The sequence below is a fragment of the Xenopus laevis genome, chromosome 8L, assembly GCF_017654675.1.
Source record: "Xenopus laevis strain J_2021 chromosome 8L, Xenopus_laevis_v10.1, whole genome shotgun sequence".
Taxonomy (NCBI): Eukaryota; Metazoa; Chordata; class Amphibia; order Anura; family Pipidae; genus Xenopus; species Xenopus laevis.
Genome location: NC_054385.1, coordinates 130,587,775 through 130,601,945, shown reverse-complemented (window position 1 = coordinate 130,601,945; position 14,171 = coordinate 130,587,775). Strand labels below are relative to the sequence as shown.

The following is a 14,171-nucleotide window of genomic DNA, read 5'->3' as shown; positions in this document are numbered from 1 at the left end:
CATGTGCAAGAAGAAGTCTTTGCAGAAGAAATTAAGTGCTTGAGAGGCAATAGACCAGTCTCGAAGGGTAGCCCACTATTCACCCTGAACCCAGTAATCGACAATGAAGGAATACTTAGAGTCGGTGGACGGCTAAATAAGTCAAACTTGCCAAGACGAGAACAGAACCTCTTGATAGTACCAAGAAACCACCATCTGGCGACCTTGATTATCCGGCATTACCATGAGGAAGTAAGACACCAAGGAAGACACTACACAGAAGGTGCTCTCAGAGTTGCAGGGTTCTGGATAGTTGGAGTGAAAAGACAAATAGCCACAATCATTCACAACTGTGTCAAATGTCAGAAGTTAAGAGGTAGACAGCAAGATCAACAGATGGCTGACTTACCCGCAGACAGACTGAGCGAAGATGCACCCTTCACATACGTCGGGATTGATGTATTTGGACCATGGACAGTGACGGCCAAAAGAACCCGCGGTGGTCAAGTCAACAGCAAAAGATGGGCTGTAATGTTCACTTGCCTAAGTGTAAGAGCTGTACATATCGAAGCGATCGAATCAATGGACACCTCTAGTTTCATTAATTCTCTCCGGAGATTTCTTGCTCTAAGAGGTCCTGTGAAGATGTTGAGATCGGACTGTGGAACCAACTTCATTGGTGCTTGTAGAGAGTTACAGATAGACCAACAACAAGTTGCAAATTATTTGAGTGATCAAGGCTGCGTGTGGAAATGCAACCCACCACACTCTTCACACATGGGCGGAGCATGGGAACGCATGATTGGGATGGCAAGGCGCATACTGGATGCAATGTTGCTTGATGCAAGTTCTTCACGCCTTACCCATGAGGTGCTCACCACTTTCTTTGCTGAGGTTGCAGCAATAATCAACTCAAGACCATTGACTGCCATATCTACAGACCCAGAGTCTCCAACTATCTTAAGTCCAGCCACATTGTTGAACTGGAAGATTGGACAGATTTCAGCACCAAAGGGTATCTTCGATGAAAAGGACATGTATAAACGACAGTGGAGATACGCTCAATACCTTGCGGATTGTTTCTGGGACAGATGGAGAAAGGAATATCTCACACTTCTCCAAGGTCGCAAAAGGTGGCAAACCCAGAAGCCCAACTTAAAGGAAGGGGACTTGGTCCTGTTAAAAGACCAGCAAACTCATCGGATCCAGTGGCCAGTTGGACTCATTACAAAGGCCATTGCCAGTGATGATGGGAAGGTCCGAAGTGTGGAAGTCAAGATCGTTAAGGATGGCAACTCAAAAACCTTCCTCAGACCAGTCACTGATATTGTGTTAATTATGCCTGCTTCCAAAGGTTCTGATCTAGTCTAATATCAGTGAACTACTCAAACTCTAATATAGCTAACTCATAGACTTGAGAACGCTAAATAGCATTTTATGTTACTGTTAATAATATGTTAAAGAAAAATAATTGTGTAGTGGTATCTCACGATACCAGGCGGGGAGTGTGCTGCCACGCAGTTTTGCTACCTAGCAGTTGATATTATATGTTATGTTATAATGGTATTTGGTATCATCCTTTCACCCCCACTGTTTCTTGCTAGATAGTTGCTCCCGCCCTCCATTTTCTTCTGTAACCTCCCCCTTGGTTTAGTGTGTTATGAAGAGACTGCAGTGTGTGTAAGCTGTGTAACTCCATTAGAAATTTACCTATGAAAAAGGCCTCTATGTTTAACATTTGCTACCTTGAAGCATAAAGAAGCATTGGAGAACATTTCTGGAGTCTTTATTCATTGAGTAAGCTATCTGTCAAGGTGATCATTCAACCTGCTGCACATATCCTTACAGACTGGGTCTACATGGAGCTTGTGGCCTGTACAACCGATACTGAGACAGAATACTTACTCTTGACCCTCTAGCTACCACAAACCAGACTTTCTGCCTAGTTCTTCCTCCTAGGTCTAGACTCCTCTGCTATCGGAGCAGCAAGGCCCTGATATACTGTTCCTTTAAGGAAACCTCCAACACACTGCCAGTTAGTGTATAACAAGCAACACACAGAGGAAAGACTGGCAAATTAGAGCCTAAAGGCTGGCTATCCCTGGGTATAGCCTTAAACAGCTGAACTTAGTCCAGAGGCCATTTTAAAGTGAATGTAAAGTTTAATAAAAAATAAAGTAAGGAGCAAAATAGAACACAGCGTAAACAGGTCAAAAGTCATAGGCAGGTAGCAGGTAGCAAACAACATGAGTCCAGTTAGCAGGCTCAGTACAGTACCAGGAGATAAACATGAGGAACAAGATAAGGACTCAGGAACAGGAGAAGGACTCAGGAACAAGACAAGGACTCAGAAACAGGACAAGGACTCAGGAACAGGACAAGGATTCAGGAACAAGTCAAGGACTCAGGAACAAGACAAGGACTCAGGAACAGGACATAGACTCAGGAACAAGTCAAGGACTCAGGAACAAGACAAGGACTCAGGAACAGGACATAGACTCAGGAACAAGACAAGGACTCAGAAACAGGACAAGGACTCAGGAACAGGACAAGGATTCAGAAACAAGTCAAGGACTCAGGAACAAGACAAGGACTCAGGAACAGGACATAGACTCAGGAACAAGACAAGGACTCAGGAACAGGACAAGGATTCAGGAACAAGACAAGGAATTAGGAACAAGACAAGGACTCAGAAACAGGACAAGGACTCAGGAACAAGACTGCGGAGCTCAGTGACCAAGCAACCTGGAGTTGTGTGCAACAGGTTTATAAAGGGGCCTGACTACTTAACTAGACCACCTGAGGATAATGAGGTGGGTGGAGAAAAGGGAGCAGAAGTGTAGAATACAAAGATGCACATTGGGGAAAATGAAGTAACATTGAACATCATTTACCCATTTGCTGCCCAACTTATGCTTTTCACAGTTTAGTATCACTATCTGGAGTAACATCACCCCCCCCCCCCCCCCACACACACACACACTCACTTTCAATGACCATCACAATTAATAAAGAAGTTAAAAATCAAAGGTCAAAGAACAGACCTCTGTGGTGCTCCACTGGCAATGCTCCATTTACCCCACTCTGTGTGATCTATCCCATAGCCTACAGTGGAAACTTGTGTTTTTTTGTTTGATTTTGTTTTGCCAACTAAATCTATTGGCAGTATATAGGCCCCTGATGTGTATCATTACAAACACAGTGCAGAAACAAAAAACAATAGCAATACAAATTACTAACCAGTGACCTTTAGTTCCACCGTTGTTTTGCTGTAGTGATCCTTAGAATAAAATATGCAGGTGTAGTTCCCTGTATCTGACAACTGAACATTCTTTATTCTCACAACGACTTGTCCTCGTGTGATGTTCTCTGTTAGTAACTCTGTCCTGTCCTTATACGTCTCATTCTGAGTACCAGAGTCTGCTGGATTCTTATTATACACATACACATAGGATTTTGGGTCTCCCCGATGAAACTTGATTGTCATGAGTTCAGCACTGTTTTCAGGGTCCAGGTGACACCCCAGATCTGCAGCACCACCATTGGTGGCAATAACTGTTTTCTCAGTGGCTTTAACTTCAAATCTCTCTGTAAAATAAATCAAATGCAAACATAAGGAAAAAATATATAAATGACATACTGTAGCCCCTACTATAATAAAAAAGGATATTAGAAGTCACTGGGGCTCATTTATAAACTTCAGAGGGAACTCTGAGTATCACTCATGTATTATAAGGGATAATGTACCCCCTACTGTAAATGATAAGGATATTAGAAGTCACTGAGGGGTTGTTCTGTGACCATATAAAGAAACAAGGCTGCAGGCTGAGTTATACAGGGAACTCTGAGTATCACTCATGTATTATAAGGGATAATGTACCCCCTACTGTAAATGATAAGGATATTAGAAGTCACTGAGGGGTTCTGTGACCATATAAAGGCACAAGGCTGCAGGCTCAGTTATACAGGGAACTCTGAGTATCACTCATGTATTATAAGGGATAATGTACCCCCTACTGTAAATGATAAGGATATTAGAAGTCACTGAGGGGTTGTTCTGTGACCATATAAAGGCACAAGGCTGCAGGCTGAGTTATACAGGGAACTCTGAGTATCACTCATGTATTATAAGGGATAATGTACTGCTAGAGAGTCCTACTTTATATAGACTAGGAACAGTACAGAACTATTGAGCAGTATTGGACCCAGACATGGGAAATGCCTGTTCTTCTTAGACCCCTCCAGACCAAATTCTCTAACTCAAACAGGCAGCTGAGTTTTGTTTACACCCTGTCCGCGGTGATGTTAGACATGGAATGGTCATGCACTGCTGTATAAGAGATTGCAGTACACCAATTTGGGTCAGGTCTAAGGAAGGGGAGAGTGGGTAAGGGTACATGGATGGTGAGTGATGGTGTAAGGGTTAATAAGAATTTGGAGAAAAGTTAGGAGAAGTGTTTAAAAGGGAATATGTGCAGGCTTTCTCATATATTTAAGTTTAACCTCTGACCAAGGCATATTTCTAAGGTATAAATATTCAGTAATTTAGGTTTGTAGACAAATGTATTTTTGGTCACAGATAACCAGAAAAAGAGCCATATATACAGCACTCACCAGGATATCATTGATCACAATTTAAAACACATATACAATGTCTTGAAAATAATACTGTACAATGCGAGTGCAGAAGAGTACCACGCATCATCTGAATTCTTTTAAAAAAAAAAGCACAATACACATCATTTGGAATACTTTTGAACTTGGCTTGTCCACCTATTGAAAAATTCAAATGCCACTGCTTATAATAAAACCCAGCACTCGCAAGCTAATAAAGTCCAAAAGGCAATTGGTATTCATGTATAGCAAATAAGCCTCTATTAATCCCAAAAGTAATTGCATAATGTTGCATTATCCACAGAGCGAGTGTGTGTTAGACCTTCTGGAGATAATTACAAAATATTCCAAAAAGATGTTAAAGGAAAACTATACCCCCAAAATGAACACTTAAGCAACAGATAGTTCATATCATATTAAGTGGCATATTAAAGAATCTTACCAAACTGGAATATATATTTAAGTAAATCTTGCCCTTTTACATCTCTTGCGTTGAGCCACCATTTCGTGATGGTGTCTGTGCTGCCTCAGAGATCACCTGATCAGAAATACTACAGCTCTAACTGTAACAGGAAGAGATCACCTGACCAGAAATACTGCAGCTCTAACTGTAACAGGAAGAGATCACCTGACCAGAAATACTGCAGCTCTAACTGTAACAGGAAGAGATCACCTGACCAGAAATACTACAGCTCTAACTGTAACAGGAAGAGATCACCTGACCAGAAATACTGCAGCTCTAACTGTAACAGGAAGAGATCACCTGACCAGAAATACTACAGCTCTAACTGTAACAGGAAGAGATCACCTGACCAGAAATACTGCAGCTCTAACTGTAACAGGAAGAAGTGTGGAAGCAAAAGACACAACTCTGTCTGTTAATTGGCTCATGTGACCTAACATGTATGGTTTGTTGGTATGTTTGTGAGCACAGTGAATCCTACGATCCCAGGGGGCGGCCCTTATTTTTTAAAATGGCAATTTTCTATTAATGATTACCCAATGGCACATACTACTAGAAAAGTATATTATTATGAAAATGGTTTATTTACATGAAGCAGGATTTTACATATGCGCTGATTTATGCAATATCTTTTTATAGAGACCTACATTGTTTGGGGGGTATAGTTTTCCTTTAAAGGCAATATGAGTTCAAGTTCAACACCAACCGATGGTATATTTAGTTGGAAAAGTCCTCTGTTACCATTATACTCACGGACCAACACATTCACTGCACTCCACCTCAACAGTTTTAGGGGACCCGCAGGTACGTTTCTTTCTCCCTGTAATTAGTGTCTAACGATTCCAGGCTACATTCAGGTGTGATGCGCATTGAAATTCAATGAGCTCCCACGCCACACAACCTGCCGACGTGCATTTCACGCTACTAAGGGGCTTATTCTGGGTTACATATACAGCAATACATAGGTCATGGCATTTCTAATACACCAAAATGTTGTTATTAATTACCAAAAAGACCCAAAACACCACTCCTCATTCAAACCACGGGGGCTTAAGGTCTTTAAATTATAAATCCATTGGGTTTCAGTTTGAAGAAACCTCTGGTCTAGATCACCTCAGTGAATCCCAGCAAAATCTGTTGGATACCCACAACTTCCAGACCATATAGTTTACCTTAAAATATCTCCCAAAAATGTCTGGCCACGCAACTGAGTTTTATTATAAGCAGTGGCATTTGAATTTGAAAAGATATCCTGGTGAGCGTTGTATATATTTCTGTGACCAGAAATAAAAATAAAGTATTTCTCAATAATTATAGCCAGAACACCACCACAACTGTGGGCTATCCAGGCTTCCATTACGTCCTACAGGCAGCACACCAAGGGTTAACTCCGATGTCTCTCCTGATAGGACATACATATTTAATTAGCAGACTTTAAAGCCCCAGAACACCCCTCTCCCTGCATGTTTTTTTCCTGTCCTACCTGTGGACAAGTTAGTGAAGATCCATGAAGGATATCGCTAAGTGGGATGAACCTCCTTCAGTGGACATACCCATAGCAAGGATGTCAAAAAAGACAACAATTCCTGTTGAGGATACGTCTGGTCTTAAGGAGCCAATGGACAGGAGAGTAGATACTGCTTTAAGAAGATCTTATGTTGCTGCAACTGCCATTGCTAAGCCGTCCATAGCAGCAGTGTCTGTGTCAAGAACACTGAAGTGTTGGATAAACAATTTGGAGGAAGATATTGACACAGGAGTGGCTAGAGATGAACTTATGGAATCCCTCAAGTATGTAAAGTTGGCTACAGATTTCCTTGGTGACACTGCTGTTGAGGCTTTAAAACTTTCAGCCAGGATAATGGCACTTTCCTCAGTTGGTAGAAGGACATTGTGGATGAAGGCGTGGAAGGCGGACTTGTCATCTAAGAACAGCCTCTGTTCATTGCCTTTTGAACCAGGGAAGCTATTTGGCTCCAAACTGGATCAGTTAATTGAGAGCTTAAAAAATGGGAAAGGAAAAACGCTGCCTCAAAATTCTTATAGAGGATACAAGAGATCTTTTTTTCATCAGAGATCTAGAAGTAGGGGGGCGTGGCTAGCCGACGAGCAGCGTGGACGCGTCTGTTAAGCACTCCCAGGGTCCCTCTTATTCCGGCCAATATCCCCCATACAATATAGCTGATTGGCAGCAGACCAGATACCTGGCGATCCGGAGCGTCAGCCGCTTCAATCCGGACTCGCATCCTCCGGCCCAGCAGCTCCTAGGCTGCCAACTGACGTGCGGCCTAGTCCCGCGCCTAGAGCCGCGGTCTCCAGTAGGGCTCTACCCTGGGCGCATCCGGACCAGAAATTATACCCCGCCGAACGCGGCTGAAAATAGCACCGCGGGGCCCACGTGGTGGCGTATTGGAGGGGTGAGTGCCAACTGACCCTGGGAGTGCCCCATCTCACCGTCCCTTAGGCATACCAATGCCTACTCCTCTGTAGGCTTCCAGGGCCTGAGACTGTGGGGCTTCCTGCCACTCCCTGCAATAAAGGCATAGTGTTGTTGCCTGAGGCCCTGAGAGGAACAGACTCAGGGAAGACCATCCTGTGTGCCACTTTCAAGAAGGTCCCCTGACAGCAAAGGCAGCAGCCTTATTAGGAGGCACCCACGAGGCAAAGGGAGGGCCCCAGACCGAGCAAAGACAGAGCTCCTGAAACACTCCCTTCCATCTACACGCTACGCGGCTATATTGCAACGGCAGCTTTGTGCCCTGTAGTGGAGTACTCATATGAACTCTACAATTATTTCTCCAGCCAGGTCAACTTCAAGGCCCTTACAGTACTCCTGACATCATCCTGCCTTATGGGAAAGGTCACACATGGGCACTAATCTAATGCAGTGAACCCAGACGAGAGCTCCGTGTACCGCATCTTACCACTACTTTGGAGATCCTACTCTAGCAACTAGAACAGTACCTACTATAACGACACCACTCTTCCCATGATGGGTGGCAGCAAAACACAAAAACCCAAGTCTGATGCGGCATCTAAACTTGAGCAATTTGCCAGACAGCCTTCTCAAAACGGCTCTCAGCAGAAGGAACCTCAACCAGAGACTGCAAGCTCCTCATCATCGCCACCTGAAGCGGCGACACAACTGCTGTTGGACGCAATTACAGATTGCAGGACCTCACTGTCCACTAAGTTGGAGGAGGTCAAAATCGATCTGTCGCTACTTCGGGCTGACCTACAGAATATGCGGGAGAGAGAAAAACAGAGAAAACAGAATCTCAACTCTTGAGGACACCTGCGCTCCAATTCCAGCAGCAATAACGCGCATGGAAACTCAACTTAAAGCCTGCACGGACAAGCTGGACGACTATGAAAATAGGCAGCGGCGCAATAATGTACGTATTTTGGGGCTCCCAGAAAGAGCAGAAGGAAATGACCCAGTGGCTTTTGCAGAAAAATGGCTGAAAGACTTCATCCCCACAGCTGCCTTCTCACCCTTCTATGCTGTCGAAAGAGCCCATCGGGTGCCCGGTAGGAGTCCCCCGCCAGGAGCACCTCCCAGGCCCTTCTTGATTCGACTGCTGAACTTCAGAGATCGGGACGCCATACTACAGGCAGCCAGACAAAGCCCAGATATTATGGTGGAAGGGAAAAAGGTATCCATCTACCCAGATTACTCTGCAGAACTTCAAAGACAAAGAGGCACCTTTATGGCAGTCAAGCGTCGCCTGCGAGAAGCCAATTTGAAATATGGCATGCTCTACCCAGCCAAATTGAGGGTTCAAGCCGGAGACAGAGCCAACTTTTTCACCTCAGCTCAAGAGGCAAGCGACTGGCTTGATGCGAGGGGTGCTCCGTCCCCTAGAGCCAGCCCTCGCCGTCCCAACTAAACTGTTGATAGAAGCAGATGCTGCAGCAGGTGAGATCATTCTCGTTTATACCTTTTTGACTGATATAGCCTCACGTTATAGCCTGAGCCGTATGTAGCAGACTCTATTCACGGGCGATAGGGAGAGGGCATCGCTCCACATGTACCCACACTGCTCAGTGAAACCTGGATATACCCTCTCCACCTCAGAGTAGACCATGGGTGGAACTTTGAAAGCCATAATTGTGGATTGACTGCTACAGACTGTTCTTGCTTGTGCTTTTGGGCTTTCGGAGCCACGCTTAATACCCTACCTATGGAACACTCAAGACAGGAGCCCACTCTCTCCTTAATGATTATGTGCCGATACTACACTTGAGCATATCACAACCTGTCCACTGAAGAATTCTCCCATGATATAGACCGGTGTACATAAGAATACCCCCTATATTGGGCTGGTGGGGGAAGGTTATACAATGGGATTTACACTGTTTTAGTATTCCTAGGTGATGTGCATATTGCCGGTACTGCACCAGTGCCTGATGTACTTGGCTACCTCAGTCGGATCCTGCTGCAGTGATGAAACTTGGGATCTCCACATCATATATTTGCTACTTTAGGTACCACGGAGACTCAGACTCTACCCCTGTACCAACGTATATTTTTGTTTTGAGAGTTATTGCAAAGTGCTACCCACTCCCCTGTTGGGATTGTTCGAATTAAGGGAAAATGTATCTCCAGGTTGGGAGGAGGATACCGGGTGGGGGATATAATGTTAATGGGTATACTTTTTGTCTGTCTTTTTTCTCTTTCCCTTTCTCCTTTTCTTTGCTTACTTCTGTGAGGGGAGGTTTAAGGACTAACGAATATTGCTGGTGGTGCGAGACATTGCTGTTGACAGCTATAGGTATCCCACGACGCTCGAAGCATACTCCAATATCTCCTGCAACAGTCACTCTCTTGCTGGGTGACCTCGGGCCCTTAGAGCCACCCTGGCCCCAGTGGAGCATAGTTTACCCTAAAAATGACTATGGCTCCGCAAAGTTTTAAACTATTATCCTGGAATGTGCGTGGGATTAATGATAAAGTCAAAAGGGCAGTGGTTTTAGATACGGCCAGGAAATCTGGTGCGGATGTTATCTTACTCCAGGAGACACATTTAGTGGGCCAGAGGGTCCGTGCTCTGAAACGGAACTGGGTCTCGGTGGCATACCATGCAGACTTCTCAACATACTCCAGGGGAGTTGCTATCCTGGTTAGGAAGTCATTAAATTATCATTTTCACGCACTAACCTCGGATAGAGGTGGACGGTATTTAATCTTGAAAGCCCAAATTGCCGATACCACTTATATAATTGTTAATGTGTACTTACCTCCTCCTGCAGATATTCAATTACTAAATGAAATCTTACAAAAAGTAGCTGACATGGGCAACCATCGTATGATATGGGCAGGTGACTTTAACTTGGTCCCTGATCCGGCTCTAGATAGACTACACCCCTCCCCCCATGACACCAAAACTTTTGCCCGCTGGGTAGAGGCCGCTGGCCTGATAGATATCTGGAGATGGAGACACCCCCAGCTTAAACAGTATTCGTGTTACTCTGTGGCCTCTGCGGCAATGTCTCGTATCGATATATGTCTAGGTACAACTGAAATATTACCATATGTTGACTCTGTAGAATACTTGACAAGGATGTGTTCTGATCATGCCCCCCTATTATTGTGTCTGTGTGGCACCAATCAGGTTAGAAGTGCTAAATGGAGGCTACCCCCCAAATGGATAGCTAACCCACAGGTTAACGAACGTCTCCTCCCTCTGCTGACACAATATTGGGAAATAAACCAAGACACTGCAGCAGAACATATAGTGTGGGACGCCGGTAAGGCCTATATAAGAGGTGCATATATATCCCTTATTAAGTTAGCACGTAGAGAGGGAGACCAGGCCCTCTCTCTGGCTCAAGACACTCTAGCTACGGCAGAATCAGAACTGGCACAAAGTGAATCTGACGAAAATAAACAGGCTATGCAATCAGCTCAGAGGGATCTGGACTTACTACTAGTCGACAAATACTCACAACGGGAGCTTTATAGAGCAGCTGCCTGGTATGACAAGGGCGACAAAAATGGGAAGTTGCTGGCGCTACTGGCCAGGGGGGATGTGCCTAAGACTATAATACAGGCCATTACTAATGGAAATGCTCTAATTACAGACCCAACCCTTATGGCACAACAATTTGAGACGTATTTTCAATCCACTTACCAATCACCTCCTGATATCTCATCTGACAGGCTTAAGGAATTCCTAAATACAATAGACTTCCCAGAGGTCTCTCCAGATCTAGCCACACAATTAGACCAAGATATTACCTTAGATGAAATTAAGGATGCAATTAATGGGTTTCCTATGGGGAAAACACCTGGTCCAGATGGGATTCCGATAGAATGGTATAAGAAGTATGTAGACTTTCTGGCCCCCAAACTCCTAGCTCTCTTCAATGGAACCAATAGGACAGGGGTATTGCCGGACTCATGCTATGATGCCTTTATTACTCTAATACACAAGGATGGCAAACCCCCTGATAGATGTGATTCATATAGGCCTATATCCCTTCTTAACTGTGACATTAAGATTTTTGCCAAAATCATAGCCAACAGACTTAAATTGGTAGCACCTGATTTAATCCATCCGGACCAGACAGGCTTCATGCCCTCTAAAGCCACGGATATCAATGTGCGACGACTTTTTACTAACCTAGCGATCCAGCATGATAATGTGGGGAATAGAATTGTAGTGTCCCTCGATACAGCGAAGGCCTTTGACACTGTTCAGTGGCAATACTTGTGGGAGGTATTAACTCGGTATAAGCTGGGTCCTAAACTTCTGAAGTGGATTCAGATTCTATATGCGCATCCGAGGGCCAAGGTATTGGTCAATGGGCAAATATCCGGCAGCATATCTCTGGGAAGGGGCACCCGCCAGGGGTGTCCTCTCTCGCCTTTACTTTTTGCCCTGGCTATAGAACCCCTGGCCATTAGAATATGGGCGAAAGAGGATATACAGGGCTTATGTATAGGAAACCTGACTGAAAAAATCTCGCTGTACGCTGACGATATGCTTGTTTATCTGGCCAACTCGGGTGCAGCCCTTGAAAATCTCCTGACAACTATTTCTGAGTTTGGCCAATACTCCGGTCTGAAAATTAATTGCACTAAGTCGGTGGTGTTCCCCATAGATCCCCTTCCCCAGGGTTCGCTGGACACCTTACTACAACTCAAAGTTGTAAACTCATTTAAATACCTGGGTATAGTGATCCATAAAGACCTTAATAGATATGAACAACTTAATTTAGATCCAGTAGTGCAGACCCTGACTAACAAAGTTGCTGTATGGCAGGACCTACCTCTTTCTTTGCCAGGCAAAATTAATATGTTTAAAATGATCTTTCTACCCAAATTTCTATATACTCTCCACAACTCTCCCATAACCCCTCGGGCCCGTTGGTTCACCAGGATAGACAAAATAATTAAAAGTTTCTTGTGGGCAGGAGAACATCCCCGATTAAACTTTAGGGTGCTACAGGCGCCGGCTTCTGGAGGAGGCCTAGCATTACCTAATCTTAAACTTTACTTCCTTGTGGCCCAGTTGGTTTATGCCCACTGGTGGATTGTCCCTGATAGAAGCAACTCAGCGGTTGTGTTGGAAGCTGCGGTAATAGGCTCATTTGAGGCCCTTGCCAACCTCCCTTACCGAGGTGTCTCCCCATATCACGTGACCACTACCCCTATGCACACAGTGGTGAAAGCATTTCAGAAATCTCAAGACCTGGTTCAAGGAACCTCTACAGCCTGGTCCCCCCATACCCCGTTATGGGGCAATAATCACCTCCCTCATTTTCGCTCACTCCCAGACATCGCCAGGTGGGCACAGATTGGGATTAAAACTCTTGGTGATATAGTCACTGGGGGTGACTGTAAAATGTTTGCCACACTCCAACAGGAATTCCACCCCCACCCGGTTATGCTGTTTCGTTATTTGCAAATACGCCATGCTTTCAACGTGCAATTCCCAATAAAACCTGTGACTTTAAAGGTGTCGACCCTTGAGACCTACTTGCACAGGTTAGACCTAACAAAACCCCTATCCTGGTTATATACGATACTGTCTACCGCTGGTCCCTCTCCCCTTGAGAGAGTTAAGGGCAAATGGCAAGCAGAAATTCCTGACCTGAATGACGAAAAATGGAAGGATGCACTACAGCTTGTTACAGCGCTATCAATATCTATGAGGGACAGGCTTATACAAATTAAATTTTTAAATAGAGTTTACTTAACCCCCTGCCGCCTGGCTAAAATATATGATACTGTGTCGGATTTGTGCCCTAAGTGCAGAGTGGAACCTGGTACCATGTTTCATATATTTTGGTCCTGTCCGATAATTCAGAGATTTTGGAGTGCAGTACTCCAGTACTTGAATGAAAAGCTTGCACTACCCAGTATTCGTTCGCCAGAAACCTGTCTGTTGGGGATAATAGGGGGTTTGCAGCTCCACCCCTATGCTAGATTATGTTACTTACAGCTCCTGTATTATGCCAAGAAAGCCATATTAATGCACTGGAAATCGCTCAACCCTCCCACAATACAATATTGGAAAAAACTGATAAATGACTCTCTCTCGAATCAGAAACTGACCTATCTTTCAAGAGGATGCCCCGGGAAATTTGAAGCAATATGGGGTACCTGGTTAAATGTGCAAGCTGGTTAACTGCCTATACACTACTTAATGGATATGACATTTTATACCTTACCTCCCCTCCCCCCCCTCTCTCTCAACTTTCTCCCTTTTCTATCTCTTTATTGCTCCTTTAACTGTGTTATGTTTTAAAACTTTAAATAAAAAACTTTAAAGAGATCTAGAAGTAAGTCACCTAGGGCTAAGCAGCCCAGATATGGACTTAGAAATAGAGAATATTTCAGAAGAAACAGGCAGTTTAGACAGTCCAACAGAGGAAGAGGAGGCAAAGCCAAGGATTAAAAAAATCGAAAATTGGATTTCTGACGCCAGGCGGATGCCCAGAGCTGTGGGTGACAGGCTGGCTCTTTTTTACCATCAGTGGGAAAAGACCACCACAGACAAATGGGTTCAAAATTGCACAAAAGATGGCTACTTGATAGAATTCAGATCACAGCCCTTAGAAAGATTCGTTGTGTCAAAACAGAAAGAAGAAATATTCAAAGAAACGG

The 14,171-nt window shown here is 44.4% G+C and overlaps 1 protein-coding gene across 1 annotated transcript in view; it reads right to left on the bottom strand.

Annotated features, from left to right (window-relative positions):
* Positions 1 to 14,171, bottom strand: part of LOC108699452 (V-set domain containing T-cell activation inhibitor 1-like) — a 56,730-nt gene that overhangs the window by 22,792 nt on the left and 19,767 nt on the right. The window contains exon 4 of the mRNA XM_041573711.1: positions 3,220 to 3,567. Within this exon, the coding sequence (XP_041429645.1) occupies positions 3,220 to 3,567 (348 nt within the window). The remainder of the gene's footprint in view (positions 1 to 3,219; positions 3,568 to 14,171) is intronic.